Source organism: Cloeon dipterum, chromosome 2 (genome assembly GCF_949628265.1).
Source record: "Cloeon dipterum chromosome 2, ieCloDipt1.1, whole genome shotgun sequence".
NCBI classification, from domain to species: domain Eukaryota; kingdom Metazoa; phylum Arthropoda; class Insecta; order Ephemeroptera; family Baetidae; genus Cloeon; species Cloeon dipterum.
In genome coordinates, this window is record NC_088787.1 from 3039329 (window position 1) to 3054025 (window position 14697).

Consider the following 14697-nt stretch of genomic DNA (forward strand, 5'->3'; position numbering starts at 1 on the left):
TTCAATTAATTTGCTATTTTTTGACGTGCTGAAAACCAAAATCGGTTCAGCCAATCGCCGTAGAATCGTGAAAAACTATTTTTTTAAATAAAAAAATATTTTCCAACGTTTCTACGGCGATTGGCTGAACCGATTTTGGTTTTCAGCACGTCAAAAGATAGCAAATTAATTAAAAAAAGCAATTTAGCTTGATTGAGTCTGAAATCGCAGCGGAAATGCCTTAAAAATAAAAACTCTTAAATCAAAATTGTTAAGAAAGTCTGTGGTTGCGCCATCTGTTGGCGGCTTTGATAACTAAGGGTTTATGCAACTGGTCAATTGCGTTAAGAAACAAAAATTAGAACTGGATTTCGGAGAAAATCACTCCATTAAAAGGGTTGCACCATTGCTCTCCTCACGAACCGCGATGCCGCCTCAGGAGAGCCCCGCAACCTCTCAGGTTTTGTTGTTGCTGTATTGGACTGGAGGATATCTGGTTTTCGGTCAATTCGGTTGTGGCTTGGCATGAGCGCCACAACCTCCATGACCTTTCCTTCTGCAAGAGAGGAAAAAAAGGATCAGTGGCGGAGGAGAAGTGGGCGGCGCCTGCAACTGTTTCAGTTTTTTACGCGTGGTATAGAGGTGTTTTTCTTTTATTGCAAAAATGAAGGCTGAAAGAGATAATTTTGTTTCCCTCTTATTTATGCAAATGCCTGACTGCATTAAATTTAAGATTTTAATTTAAACAAACAAATTTTTCAATAAAATTTTTAAATTACTATTGATTTCAACGGTCATGCAGAAATATTGCAACCTGCTCAGCGCTTATGTCGATCCGGTTGCATAAATTGCCAAAAACTCTGGGGATTTTCAAGGCAGAATTTTTGCTGAGTGAGAATATATCACGGAAGCACACGCCGATTTGGCAGTGAAAATCATTGGACAGAACAAAGAACTGGACGTAAAGGAGGCTGGAATTGCGACTTTGGGGAATATCTCATCTTTTTATAGATAAAATTAAGTACACAAAGCAATCCTCATCGCCGTTCTTTTATACAAAAATTAAACCAGGTCTTCTTATTACTAAGAAAAAGCTAACCATTTGAACGAAATATCAACCATATAGTTTTTAGTTTTGCGGTGTCTTAATTACGATCTATTTTCACGCGGCGGAGGACAATGGGAGTTCTGATACTCCAACGCTGGCCAGTTCCAAGATCAAATAGACCTTTTTGGAGATATTTTTAATTTTTAAATAACAAGTTAAACAAGAGACATCAAGAGTAGCTGGATAATGGGTTTTAATTTCGATAATATCACATTAAAACATTTAACTATATATAACAAATTAGGGAACACAGAGAATGCGACACAAATTTTGTATTTTATCGAGGACCGTCTTCGAAGAAACACGTACAATTTTAGAATGGCCACGAACGACGAGATGCGGCTGAAAATGACAGTGAGCAAGATGAACATCCACCGAAGCACCGAGTTAAATTAAAAACTTCTATGTTTAATTTTTAATATTTTCAATATTTAAAAAACAAGTTATAAACAATATTATTACAATGCAAGAGCTGGGTAATTGCTTTTAATTTCGATAATATTCTACATACATGTGACAAAAAATCAAATTCAGGGATAACACTCTGACAGTGAAAATTTTATTTTTATTGTATCGAGGACCGTCTTCGAAGACACACGTACGTTTTCAGAATGGCCACGAACGACGAGATGCGGCTGAAAATGACAGTGAGCAAGATGAACATCCACCGAAGCACCAAATTGGAGACGATTGCGGCTAACTGCATCGTGAGGAACCTCGATTCGTTCCTCGATCCGCAATACTCCGAAACACGGAACGTCAAGCTTCTTCGTGAGTTTTTTTTTTTTTTTAACAAATTCATTACAATTTTGATTAATCTTTTTGATGATCTGCAGCGAGTGCTCTGCGAAATATTGTTTTGCAGCACTGGCTGAAGAAGCATTCTGCTCAGCTACACAAACCAGAGAACTTTTCATCTGACCACCACATCAAAAATTTCGAAAAAAGAACGGAAGTCATCCAGAGTTTAGTCAGCTGCCATACTTTAGACGTTGATTTCACCCCTTTCACGAAACAAAAAAAATATAATTATTTGGCCAGAGGACACCTCTTAAAGGTAAGAATTTTACTTTTGTACTGTATTTGAAACTGATGTAAATCTAAATATTTGTATAGTATTTGAACCTCATTGGAGCAAATGCTACCAATCTCAAGGTTCTGACTGTGTCAGAGTATTGGCCAATGGGCGAGGAACTGAACAGTACAATGGCCGAAACGATTGGCAGGTTTCGCAATCTGAAATCATTGAATGTTGAGAATATTTTAGTAAATTACACAAATCTAAAAGCAATGTGTAAAAATCTGGAAAGCTTGACACACCTTTTCACAATGATACATTTCAATCCCAATTTTGACGAATCAAACCAACGTGAGATCGAGGACCTGCAGATCTTCTCAAACTTGATTGTTTTTTATATTGGCTGCTATTATAAGAACTTCACGATAAATTGCATCCAACGCCTGCCCAAGCTGCGGTGTTTTGGCACATTTTTAAAAACGCCCATAATTGAGGAATTGCTGGATCGCTGCCCCAACCAGAAATTTAATTTGACGCATATGACATTAACAGAAACGCCAAAAAAGGAAATTCACCTGAGCTTTCCTGATGTGACCAACCTTGTGGTAAATAACAATTTTCCTTATTTTAAAACGTATATTCTAACGCCCTCCACCATTATGGCTCTGTCATCGAGTTTTAGTTGCTATTATATTTAAACCAACTGCGTTTATTTTTCATTTTCTTTTAGATATTTTAATAACATAAATTTTAATAAAAATTCCAAATCTTCACAAGGAAATATGAAAATGCGTATAACTGAAAAATTGTCTTTTTTATTTTAGATTCTTCATCGTAATATTGCCGGCTTTCTCAACCTGCCAAAGTTTTCAAAAATAGAAAATTTGTTAATATCGGATTTCGAATCGGTAGACAGGCTGATCCCAATCCTCGATGAATATGGGCAACGTCTACTTTCGCTCAGACTAAATCGTTGCATTGGCCAGTTCAAACTAAGTTCCGTTCTCGACCGCTGCCCTAAACTTGAAAGTCTTCATTTGAAGGGTGTGTCCATACTGCCAGAATGCTCGAGACCGGAAATACACTCGTTTTCCACAGGATTGAAAACATTAAAATGGAAATATCCACGGTAAGCCAGTTTTCTTGAGCTTCTATCCTTAATGTATAGCACTGCAAATTCATTTCTGAAACTGACCGAGGGCCGACTTAAGTTTGGCAGTTGAAACGCTCGGTCGAAAATCGGCCACTACGTCGAAACCGTAAATTTGGAAGTTCTGGGCATGCATGAAAAACCAAAAAGTGCTACAATAAATAAAGCCGGTATAGCAAATCTCATTTGATCTTGTGGCACTTTTTGGCTTATATAATATTTATAAATAACCGTTTATCGATTTTATTGCTGGTGTTGTTGAATTGTCGACCGAGTGATTCGACTGCTGAGCCTAGATCGGTCCTCAGAAGATTCAAAAGCTAAAAATAAACATCACGAAAATATATTTTTACCAATGTTTCAGGTTTCGTAACGGCCCGGCTCCATCATTAATGGACATTCTATCAGTGCCCACAATAGAATGCGTAACTCTGAAAATGGTCCTCAAAATTTTTCACCTAGAAGACATTGAAAGGTTGACGGCAATGATCGCGTCACGGCAGATACTTGGCAACCTCAAACGCTTGAAGATATTTGTGATTAACATGGATGAGAGGGACGATGATAATCCTCGTGTTTTTCGCGTGCTCAGCGATTTCATCAAAAGCGCATCCGCCTTTCTGCCTCATTTGACTGAAATAAAAACTGATATTCTTTCCAACATCCAACTTGGAACGAGCTCCGAAGCTTCTTTGCAGGTTGCAACCCTTAAAACATTTATTGATGTTTATGAAAACTAGTAATTTATTAAAATGCAAAACATTTCATTCTGTTGATGAATCGTTTTTTCTGTAAATATCGACTTAGTACATTTGGATATCTGTCAGTCTAAATAAATTAATTTGGCACTGAAGAGTGTTTTATAATTTCCCCAGGCTAATGGAAAATAAAGAAAAACCATATTGCTGATTGAAGTTTTGTCCATAGGGTTGCCCAAGAAATTCCTGATTTCAATTTTCTCTCACTCTTTAGGTTCGGATTGAAATTGTATATTTATCGCTGATGGCTGTGATTTAACAGAGGAAGCAAGGAGTATTCTTGAATCATGATAGAATGATATCTTCGCCAATCAATTAAAATTAAATAGAAAAATATTAAAACAAACGCTCCACCCCACCATTTAATTGAATTATTTGGCAGAGAAGGATTTCCCCGGGTTTTGCTCTATCAATTTTTTTGACAGACGTCAACAGACCGGATGGGGCGAGTTTCTCTTTCAATTTCCGCTTGTGATTTATTTGGGACAAGGGTTATTTATAAATTTTGTCGGTCTACGCGTGTTTTTCGATCGTGTTGGGGCCTCTATTGGCATAACCGTAGATTCAATCGACGATTTTGTGGCCGTAAAAAGTTCGAGTTTGGCTTGGAACTGCGGTCGTTGAAATTTGCACCAGGTTTAATTGATATGGCGAGGCTTTTAGGGCCAGTGTGCTGCTGCAGATTTTGCCAATGGATTGGTAAAAGTTGAAGCTCATCTCTTAAATAGTTGAATCACATAACAGAGCAATCGCTGCTAACGCAAAAATAAGAGGATCAGGATGCGGATAATAAGAATGTAGTCTCAGCCGAAAATTTTCCTGCGGAAGAAATTTTTGGGATGATTTTAAAATATAATAAGTGGTATCAAAAGAGGAAAAGCTTGAAATGGATAAGAAAATTCATAGTGTTTTGCGTTAGGATCATTCGTTCAGATTTTCCAACACCAATTCCACCGCTGTCCAAGTTCATTAATATAACAATCGGGAGATTAAATTTATTTCCAACATTAACTGCCGTTAATACTTTTTAAATTCAAATAATTGAAAACACTGCTTGTTCTATAAATATTTTCAATTTTTTAATATACAATACTTTAATAATGCAACAGCTGGATAACTGGTTTGAATTTCGACAATATCTCTCTAAATACTATACACAGACAGTGACAATTATATAATTATTAACGATATTTTTACTAGAGCTGGATAATTAGTTTTATTTTCGGTAACATCTCATTAAAAAATTTAACAGAATAACAAATTAGGGAACACAGAGAATGCGACAAAAATTTTGTATTGTATCGAGGACCGTCGTCGAAGAAACACGTACGTTTTCAGAATGGCCACGAACGACGAGATCCGTCTGAAAATGACAGTGAGCAAGATGAACATCCACCGAAGCACCAAATTGGAGACGATTGCGGCTAAATGCATCGTGAGGAACCTCGATTCGTTCCTCGATCCGAAGAACTCCGAAACACGGAACGTCAAGCTTCTTCGTGAGTTTTTTTTAACAAATTCATTACAATTGATGAATCTTTTTGATGATCCGCAGCGAGTGATCTGCGAAATATTGTTTTGCAGCAGTGGCTGATACAGCAATCTGCACGTTCGCATGACAATAACTGCATCAAAATTTTCGAAAAAAGAATGGAAGTCATCCAGAGTATGGTCAGCTGCCATACTTTTGAAGTTGATTTAACCCCTTTCATGGATAATAGACCTATTTATTTCGTCCGAGAACACCTCTTAAGGGTAAGAATTTGATTATTTATTGTTGCATAGATGTAAATATATAATTTTGTTACAGTATTTGGATGTTATTGGGGCCAAAGCTACCAATCTCAAAGTTCTGACTCTATCAGCTTTCAACCCACATAAAAACAATCTGAACGGAACAGTGTGCGAAGCGATCAGCAAGTTTCGCAAACTGACATCGTTGAACATGCAGAACATTTATGTAAACTACACAAATCTAAAAGCATTGTGTAAAAATCTGGAAAGCTTGACGCACCTCTCCACAAGAATCATTTTCAATCCCAATTTTGACGAATCAAACCAACGTGAGATCGAGGACTTGCAGATCTTCTCAAACTTGGTTGTTTTCGAAACTGGCGCCATTGATGAGAAGTTCACGTTAAATTGCATCCAACGCCTGCCCAAACTGCAGTGTTTTGGCTATTTGGGATTTCCCCTCTTGAGTAATTCCACGATGGAAGAGTTGCTTGATCGCTGCCCAAACCAAAAATTTGCTTTGACGCGTTTGAAATATTCAACGTGGTCCAACAAGGAAATTCACCAGAGTTTTCCTGATGTGACACACCTTAAGGTAAAAATCAATTCTTTTAACGTTTATTCTAACACCCTGGCACTTTTATCGTTTTAAAAGATCGAAATCAACTGCGGTTTCTTAAAGATTTGAAGAATATTCAGACAAATTAATCCTGCCAGCTTTGGGCGATGATTTTTAATGATTTTAAAAAACTATGACGATTGCCTGAAACGAATTTTGGTAATTTTAAGATGAAAATTAAATGCCCAAACTCAAAGTGCCTCAAATAAAGTCGTATACGTAGAAAGTAGAAACTTGTAAACCAAGATGTTTGCTTGTAGATAATGGCATATTATAATGTATTAATGATATCTATTTTCTTTTCTAAAAGATAATTTGTCCTTTTTTATTTTCGAAATTTTATAATAATATAAAACTAAAACAAAATTTCCAAATCTTCACACTGCGTCTTTTTTATTTTAGGTTCATCGTCATGATATTGACGGCTTTCTCGACCTAAACGCGCTGCCAAGGTTTTCAAAAATAGAAAATTTGACATTATCGGATTTCCAATTGGTAGACAAGGCGATGATCCCATTCCTCGATGCATATGGGCAAGGTCTACTTTCGCTCAGAATAAATAATTGCAATGGCCAGTTGAAACTAAGTTCCATCCTCGAGCGCTGCCCTAAACTTCAAAGTCTTCGTTTGGAGGGTGTGTCCATACTGCCAGAATGCTCATCGAGACCGGAAATACACTCGTTTTCCACAGGATTGAAAGAATTTGAATGGAAACATTCAGGGTAAGCCAGTTTTCTTGAGCTTCTATATTCTAAAAGTAGCACTGCAAATTCATTTCTTGAAACTGACCGAGGGTCGAATTAAGTTTGGCAGTTGAAACACTCGGTCGAAAATCAGCAAATATGTCGAAATCGTTAATTTGGCAGTTCCGGGCATGCATAGAAAGCCAAACTGATTCCATCTTGTAGCAATTTTTGGCTTAAATATGATATGTTCGGGCTTGTTTATCGAGTTTTCGACCGATTGATTCGACTGCTGAGTTTAAATTCGGGCCTCAGGAGATTCAAAAGCTAAATTTTTCAGATTTGGAAACGATGAAAATGCACCATTATTATCGGACATTCTGTCAGTGCCAACATTAGAACGCGTAACTCTGAGGTTGGGGTGTAATCGTTTCCACCTAGAAGACATTGAAAAGTTGACGGCCATGATCGCGTCACGGCAGATTCTTGGCAACCTCAAACGCTTGAAGATAATTGTGATGAACGTGGAGAGAGACACTTTTCATCGATTGATTCGCGTGCTCAGCAATTTCATCAAAAGTGCTTCCGCCTTCCTGCCGCTTTTGACTGAAATAGAAACTAATGTTCCCTCGATTCCCTCCTACGTCCAGGTTGAAATTAACTCTGAAGCCTCCCTGGAAGTTATTGCAACCCTACAAAAATTTATTGATGTTTACGAGAACTAGTACTTTAAAATGTTAATCATTTGCTCCTGTTGATGAATCGTTTTTTCTGTAAATATCAACTTAATAAATTTGGATAGCTGTCACCTTATTCAGTATTTAGTAAATTTTATGTAATCTGGCACAATATTCACGATTGAGAGCGCAATTACACGAGTTTTGGATAAATTTTGCACAAAATAAATTGAGAAAAACGCAAATGTCTGTATTTCAGAAGAATTAATGGATTTTTGTGGACTGTGTGATAGCAGTAAATTGAATATAAGGTCCTAAGAAACTAAAAAAGCAAGTAAATAGATGATTTTATCAATATTTTAACATAAAATCTAAGCGAAAAATGACAAATTTTGATATTTTCCAGCGCTTGGCGAAATTTGACATTCCTCCAATTTTTCAATTTTCCAGGGAACCACGCCCCTATTTTAAATTCATTGGTGCTCTCAGTGAAAACAATAATTCTAGCGATTTGCCCAAGCTAAGTGCCCTTTGTCAAAATTCCACTGAATTCTTATCAAAAACATCGAACTTTACGTTTTTTCTCGCGTATTTCTGCGTAGAACCACTCCCCCATTTCAAAATTCTCTCAAGCTGTCAAGCTACGCCCTATTTCAGCCATCAAGTGATTTTCTAATCAAAAATTGGCAGCTATTTTACTGATTGCACTTAGGACATTGAATAAAAAAAAGAAACCGCGTTTATTCTCCTTAACAGAACAATTTTCAATGCAGTAAAATCGATTCATTTAAAAACTTTTGACTTACCGTGCTCGCCCTGCACCGCTTCCTCTGGTTGAAGGTTGCGTTGGTTGGCCTCAGCATAATTTTAAATTTGTTTTTGTTTTTCCTGTTTATTATTTACATTTAACACGTGCAAATGATGAATTATTATTAAAATTTTTTCAAAATAAATTCATCTTATCAGTTTTAATTATATTTAGTGTCAATAAGTACTGATTTTTGTCCCTCCCAAAATTCTAATAGAACTTTCATGAATTTTATTGTCAACAATTGGAATTTGCCTATCAGAATCTTGTGTTCAACTGAGCAAGACTTTTATCGCTCCGCAGTGAACTCGAGGCAAAGAGGTTCAATTTATTTTCAGCACAGGAATTGATTTCCATAAAGAAACAGTGTAGGACTGAAGCCTGCGGTTGTATATAGTATTTTCTTTTAAAAATTAGCATGGATTCAAGTAAATCAAAATACATTTGAATGATTTTATCTTTTGGATCAAATTTCCAGACTGTTTATTGAATTTTCTTTAAAATACGATCATTTTATATCATACTAATTAGGTTAATTTAAATATAACCAAATTGGATAGTGTTTATTTAGCTAGGAGTTTGAGCAAATAAAAAAGTCACTCATATAGGTAGAAGCACAACAATTTATTTAACAACACTCGCTGCCTGCACACCCGTGACATTTAATGTATTTATTGCTAGTATCAAAAGTGAACAAAGCATAATAACAATCAGGAAATGCAGGAAAAATCCGTTTGGCTCTTCATCTTCCCTCGACGTGCCTCGTTCGATCAACATTTTCTCTATTTCGTGACAATTTGACATTTTGGCATAGTGCAAAGCAGACTTTCCCTTATTGTCCTTTATGTCAATATCGACTTCTCTAGATAGTAGAAATCTGGCGACATTCCATCTTTTCTTTTTGCAAGCCAGCAACAGTGCTGTTTCATTAAATTTGTTTTTCGCGTCCAAATTATTACACATTCCGCATCTAAAAAGCCGAAGGATAACCTTATCGTTAAGTGCACATTTAATATATAACAATTCTGAATCAGAAGTAAGGTCAAAATGATTTTGTAGGGTTGGTAGAGAGTCCAAGCTATCCCAGGAATTTAGGTCTTCCGGCTTCTTTTCCCTCAACAGATCCCAGGATTTCCGGGGTATCTTTATGTTTTTAATACTATTTCCTGCTATTGCATAGTGCAAAGCATTCCTTCCTTTGTAGTCTGTCAAAGAAAAATCTGCACCGTGTGTTCAAATAACTCTTGAACTAGTTCTATATCGGTTGATTGGACAGCGTGATGCACAGCAGTTCTGCCTTTTTTGTCTTTCATATTTACCTTTGCTTTCTTGTGTAATAGAAATGAGACCGCATGCGAATAGCAGCATTTGCCCGCAATATGAAGTGCGGTTTCCCCTGCTTTATTCACGGCATTGACGTCGACACCAAGCTCTACGAGCCTCTTTATAAACGCAACACTTTCGTGCACAATGGCCACGTGAAGCGCTGTAGATTCTTTTCCGTCCCTGACGTTCAAATCGCCTCCCAGATTGAGCCAAACATTCAGAACTCTCAAATCATTCCTCTTCGCAGCCAAATGTAAACGCGACTCTCCTTTTTTATTCTTGAATCCTACGTCAATCCCTTGCATCATTAAATAGTCGGTGCAACGCAGCTTTCTTTCCACCGCGATACACAATGCCGTGCGTCCATCCTCGTCCACTGCTTTCACGTCAACTCCCGCTTTCTCAATCAGAAAACGAACAATTTCCATGATATCTCCTTCATTACCGTCACAGTTTCTGAGGTAAATGTGCAACCCAGTTTGGCAACTTCCCACGGGTTTCTCTTTGGCTTCACTGTGCAATAATTTTATCATTTCGTAGCAATTACGACCGGAGTTTTCGCAGGCATAGTGGAAGGCATTCCAGCCGTTTATGTCCTTTTCCTGGACATTTGCTCCAGAATTTATCAACTTGCGTAGCAGCTCCAGAAACCCGTACTCGGCCGCGCAGTTTAGGGCAGTCTTCCCTCTTCCGTCTTTTTTGTTAACGTCACTTTGGAGCATCAGAAAAAAGTCACAGTAGATATCATCTGCATCTTCTGGTTTTCCAATCGGCATCAAACTATTTAAATCGGCACCTGCTTCATCCACAATCCACCGGCACAGGTCCAAAGATTCACTCTCCACTGCCAAATGCAGTGGACTTTCTGCTGATTCAACTTTCATGTTTTTCATTTCTGGATACTTCTCTAGCAAGTATTTCGCGACGTCTGTGTGTTCTTCGAAAACTGCACACTTGAAAGCAAACCACTTCTCTTCCAACTCGGCTTGCAGGCTGTCGATTTGCCCCTCCAAGAGGAACTTGACCAGGTCCAGATGACCAAAGCGAGCAGACACAGTTAGAGGAGTGCAATATAACATTGAATCATCTCCACTTTGAGCCACTTTTGCACCATGATTGAGAAGAACCTTGACGCATTCAATGTTGCCGTTTTCGCATGAGATGTACAGAGGGTTTTCTCCGGAAAAATCTTGGAAATCGGTTTCTAGGGATTGGTATATCAACTTTGATATATCAACTTTGATATGATATTTCAAATATCATATCAATATCAACCCTGATATCAGAAATATCATATCATGGTGATATTGATATCAAAGTTGGATATCAAAGCTGATATTTTAGCCGAAAAAATACTTTTTGAGCTCACTTTTTCGTCTTTTTCTTGAAGTTTTCCAATTTCCAACCAACCTTTTTTGTGCCGGTGTGGCTGTGTCGTTGTCAATGTCAATATCGTTGTGTAACGTGTCACAGTCACAAAATATGAAAATATGGGCGGGCATGACTTGCATGGGTGTGGGCGTTACCGTAAACAAAGGCCCGGCCGTGATCAGCCGGGATCGGGATACACAAACACAAGTACTACGACAACTTCACTTCACCTTGTTGTTGTTGGCCTGCTAATGGCCTTACCTTAATGTAAGTCAAATATCATTCGTTAAATACTACATATTGCTTCAAGTGAAAGGCATTTCAATATTTGTATTGAATTTATATTTATTCCATTCCAGCAGTTATGAAAGCCATGAAAATTAGGAAAAATTGCTGGTGTGAATGTCATCTTGCTTCTGCTAAACGCTGGCGAGCCGAACGGAAAAAGCGCAATGCCCAAGCTAATCGACTGCTTATTGCACTGATTATCCTTGCTAATATTCCAATTAGTCTGGTTGAATCTGAAATATTCAGACGTTTTGTGAATTATTTGGCTCCTTGGTACCAAGTTCCTTGGAGGAAAACGGTAAGTTCCTTATTTGAAGTTTCATACAAGATAGTTGCCATATGACCAATGACCAATTTCGTAGTTCAACAAAATCTTGGACCACACTTACATCTCAGGGCAAAAATTTATGAAAAAAGAGTTAGAAGGGAAGACAGTCTCTTTAACTCTTGACCTGGCAACTGTTTTGAACTCAACAAGACATTTCATTGTTTGCTCTGTGCACTACCTGGCAGGTTGGTAAAATTTGTGGGAACTATTGAACATTTATTTATTTCAATTGTAATTAATGTTTCAGACCGCAGCTCAAACATCATGAAATGTTGCACACTGTATGTAAGCCAAATGACGCAAAGGAGCACATCAGCCGACATCTGCAGGTCTTTGAACACAGCGTTAGTAGAGTTTGGAGTTGACGTGGACCAGGTCATTTCGACTTGTACGGATAGAGGTGCTAACGTCTTGAAAGCGTGCAAAGACCTATTTGGAGAAAACAAGGTCACATCTTGCGTTTGTCATTTGGCTGATAACGTCGTGCAAGATTCTCTCTACTCACTACCTATTGTTTACGCATTATTGAAAGACGTGAAACAAGTAAGTTATTCTCTGAAAATAAAATTGATTAGTGTTGCAATTATATTAGGCCTTGATGTTTCTTCAAGTTTGCTTTTGGTAAAAAATAGTTAAATTCGTTAAATTAATTCACCTACAAAAAATAATATACACATGATATCATTGTATATTAAACACTAATTTTATTGCTATTTACCAAGTCTGAAATTCGCTCTAATATTTTTTTTTTATTTAGATTGCTGGGTTTATTAAGAGGAGTCCAACTGCAGCAAATTTGCTGAGGACATTCCAAATGCAAACAGGGAAAACGTATAGTGCTTGTCTTATGCCTATCCAAAGCGTAAGAACAAGATGGAATAGCACACTCGCATGCATCCGACGATACATCGAGCTTCATCATCATATAAAGAAAGTGCTATCGCATCCTTCCCTGAATTCCTCTAAAACCAAACCACCTGGTGTGCCTGATGTAGCGGTGGCGAGTCTGTCTGAAATGGCCTCTGTACTCATCCCATTTGAAGAGCTCACGAAGACATTTTCATCGTCAACACGTATGCGTAGCAGTGCTGTTGTCGCGTCAATCAAAGGACTCATTTTGAAAATCGAATCAACTAGTTTGACTGAACCAGTAGCAAAAAGCCTCAAAGAAAAGCTGCTTTTGAAACTCAACGAAAAAAAAGCAGCTATTGAAGGAAACAAAGTTTTCTGCGCTGCAAACCTTGTTGACCCAAGGTATTCCTCAAAACAATTTTTTAAAATATTAAATGCTTCACAAACTGAGAGTAAATAGCTGCAATTGAGCAAATTAAATTAACTGTTTCCTCACACAAAAGTGCAACAAAATGTTTTTTATTGTAGTTAATCTACAGGTGGTACCTGTATAATTATCTTGTTATATCTGCATAAAATTTGAGCTCAATGTTACTTTTTTGTTTCAGATTCAAAGGTTTGTCGTTAAGTAAAGAGCAGTTCTCAGCAGCTGCCAAACTGATCAAATCAAGGATGATAATGGAGGAAGGGGGAGATTCAGGTCCAGCTGCACTGTCCCTTGGCTCTAATAAAGATCAGGAGTAAGTAAAAAGTTGTTTTTATAACATAAATTAAATATGAGCTTTTGTTAGTGACATCTTGCTGGAGATGTTCTACAAAATGGAGCCGCAACCCAAGAGACCGCGGACTGTTCACCAAGAATTGAACGATTATTTTGACTCCCCAGTTGAGCCCTACCACTGCGATCCTTGGAAATGGTGGCAAGAAAACGCAGTACAATACCCAGCTTTAGCATCTGTCGCTCGAGACTTATTTGTGGTTCAACCATCTTCGGTGCAGTCCGAAAGAATCGTGTCCTCCGTCAATGCAGTGTTAACAGATGAGCGGAGTAGGTTACTTTCAATGCGGTTAGGAAAAATAGTATTCTTGAAAAGCCTTACTACAGACGCTTGGGATGCCATAATCTACAATCAAATTTAAATTTCAGCTGAGAAAATGAGTGTTTTATTTTATTATGTCCCGGAGTTGAGAAAAAATTGGTAACATTATGGGAGCAAACCATATAATATAAATATTTTGTGGTGCGCTTTAACAAAAATTATCATTACTATCGGCGATTCATATTATGGAGTTGAGACTTTTGATAGTTTGATTAGATAATCTAGAACTTGAGAAATAATAGTTTATAGGAAGTTTTATACTACATATTTTCTATAACATGATGAGTTGCAAAGTTTCTAACCATTTCATATATACATAATAATTTTGACACTTCGTGTGAGTTTTTGAAAAAAAATGGGATTAGAGAAGCCGAAGAGCAAAGCAACACCACATTTTAGGGTTACACTCGAAAATTGATAAAAAAAGAATCAGAAAATACGTATTACACACAGAGGCAATTCAAAATACTTGCAATATCAAATTTTACAGCGAACAATGCTAAAATGGAAACGATATTCTAGTGAGTGGAGGGTAATGTGCTAATAGAAAAAATTAGTTATTTTCACTTTTATTTAATGTTATAACAGTAAGGAACATATACTGTCAGTTGAGCATGGAAGGGTAAGATGCGACAAACGACATAACAGTCGCTTCGTCGTCAGACACGTCTCTTGTGAGCAATTTTAGCTTGTTTCGGCTCGCACACATCACAGCAAAGTATTTAGAAGCTACTGAATACAATTCATGACCTGACTTCAGCAACCAAGGCTCATGAAAGGTAGGAGTTGTGATGCTTTCCTGGGTCTCGTCTAAGTAAGCCTTGAGGTTGCTACTCATTCCATAATGTGCAGTGCTTGCATTTCCCCTTGAAATACATCTATCGCTCAGATATGTTTC

At 37.4% G+C, this 14697-nt stretch overlaps 2 protein-coding genes and 1 long non-coding RNA gene across 3 annotated transcripts; 2 read left to right on the top strand and 1 right to left on the bottom strand.

Annotated features, from left to right (window-relative positions):
* Positions 1-9489: 9489 nt before the first annotated feature.
* LOC135937345 (putative ankyrin repeat protein RF_0381) lies at positions 9490-10939 on the bottom strand. Its single transcript, XM_065480494.1, has 2 exons — positions 9944-10939; positions 9490-9504 (listed from the first exon to the last, which is right to left on the bottom strand). The coding sequence occupies exons 1-2, from the start codon at positions 10937-10939 to the stop codon at positions 9490-9492; spliced, it is 1011 nt and encodes a 336-aa protein (XP_065336566.1).
* A 515-nt stretch (positions 10940-11454) lies between these two features.
* Positions 11455-13194, top strand: LOC135937113 (uncharacterized). The gene is made up of 5 exons (XM_065480197.1): positions 11455-11498; positions 11594-11817; positions 11882-12032; positions 12095-12390; positions 12605-13194. The coding sequence occupies exons 2-5, from the start codon at positions 11596-11598 to the stop codon at positions 13157-13159; spliced, it is 1224 nt and encodes a 407-aa protein (XP_065336269.1). The 5' UTR covers positions 11455-11498; positions 11594-11595; the 3' UTR covers positions 13160-13194.
* Positions 13195-13210: 16 nt separating this feature from the next.
* Positions 13211-13855, top strand: LOC135937114 (uncharacterized). Its single transcript, XR_010574453.1, has 2 exons — positions 13211-13439; positions 13491-13855. It is a non-coding gene; the product is annotated as an uncharacterized LOC135937114 (long non-coding RNA).
* Positions 13856-14697: the final 842 nt, after the last annotated feature.

Excerpts from the sequence above, each read along its gene's own strand:
- LOC135937345 (XM_065480494.1), bottom strand. The coding sequence starts at position 10,939 with ATGTTATATTGCACTCCTCTAACTGTGTCTGCTCGCTTTGGTCATCTG.
- LOC135937113 (XM_065480197.1), top strand. The coding sequence starts at position 11,596 with ATGAAAGCCATGAAAATTAGGAAAAATTGCTGGTGTGAATGTCATCTT. Across the intron at positions 12,033-12,094 it reads CTCTGTGCACTACCTGGCAG|ACCGCAGCTCAAACATCATG; the intron begins GTTGGTAAAATT and ends TTAATGTTTCAG. Across the intron at positions 12,391-12,604 it reads TATTGAAAGACGTGAAACAA|ATTGCTGGGTTTATTAAGAG; the intron begins GTAAGTTATTCT and ends TTTTTTATTTAG.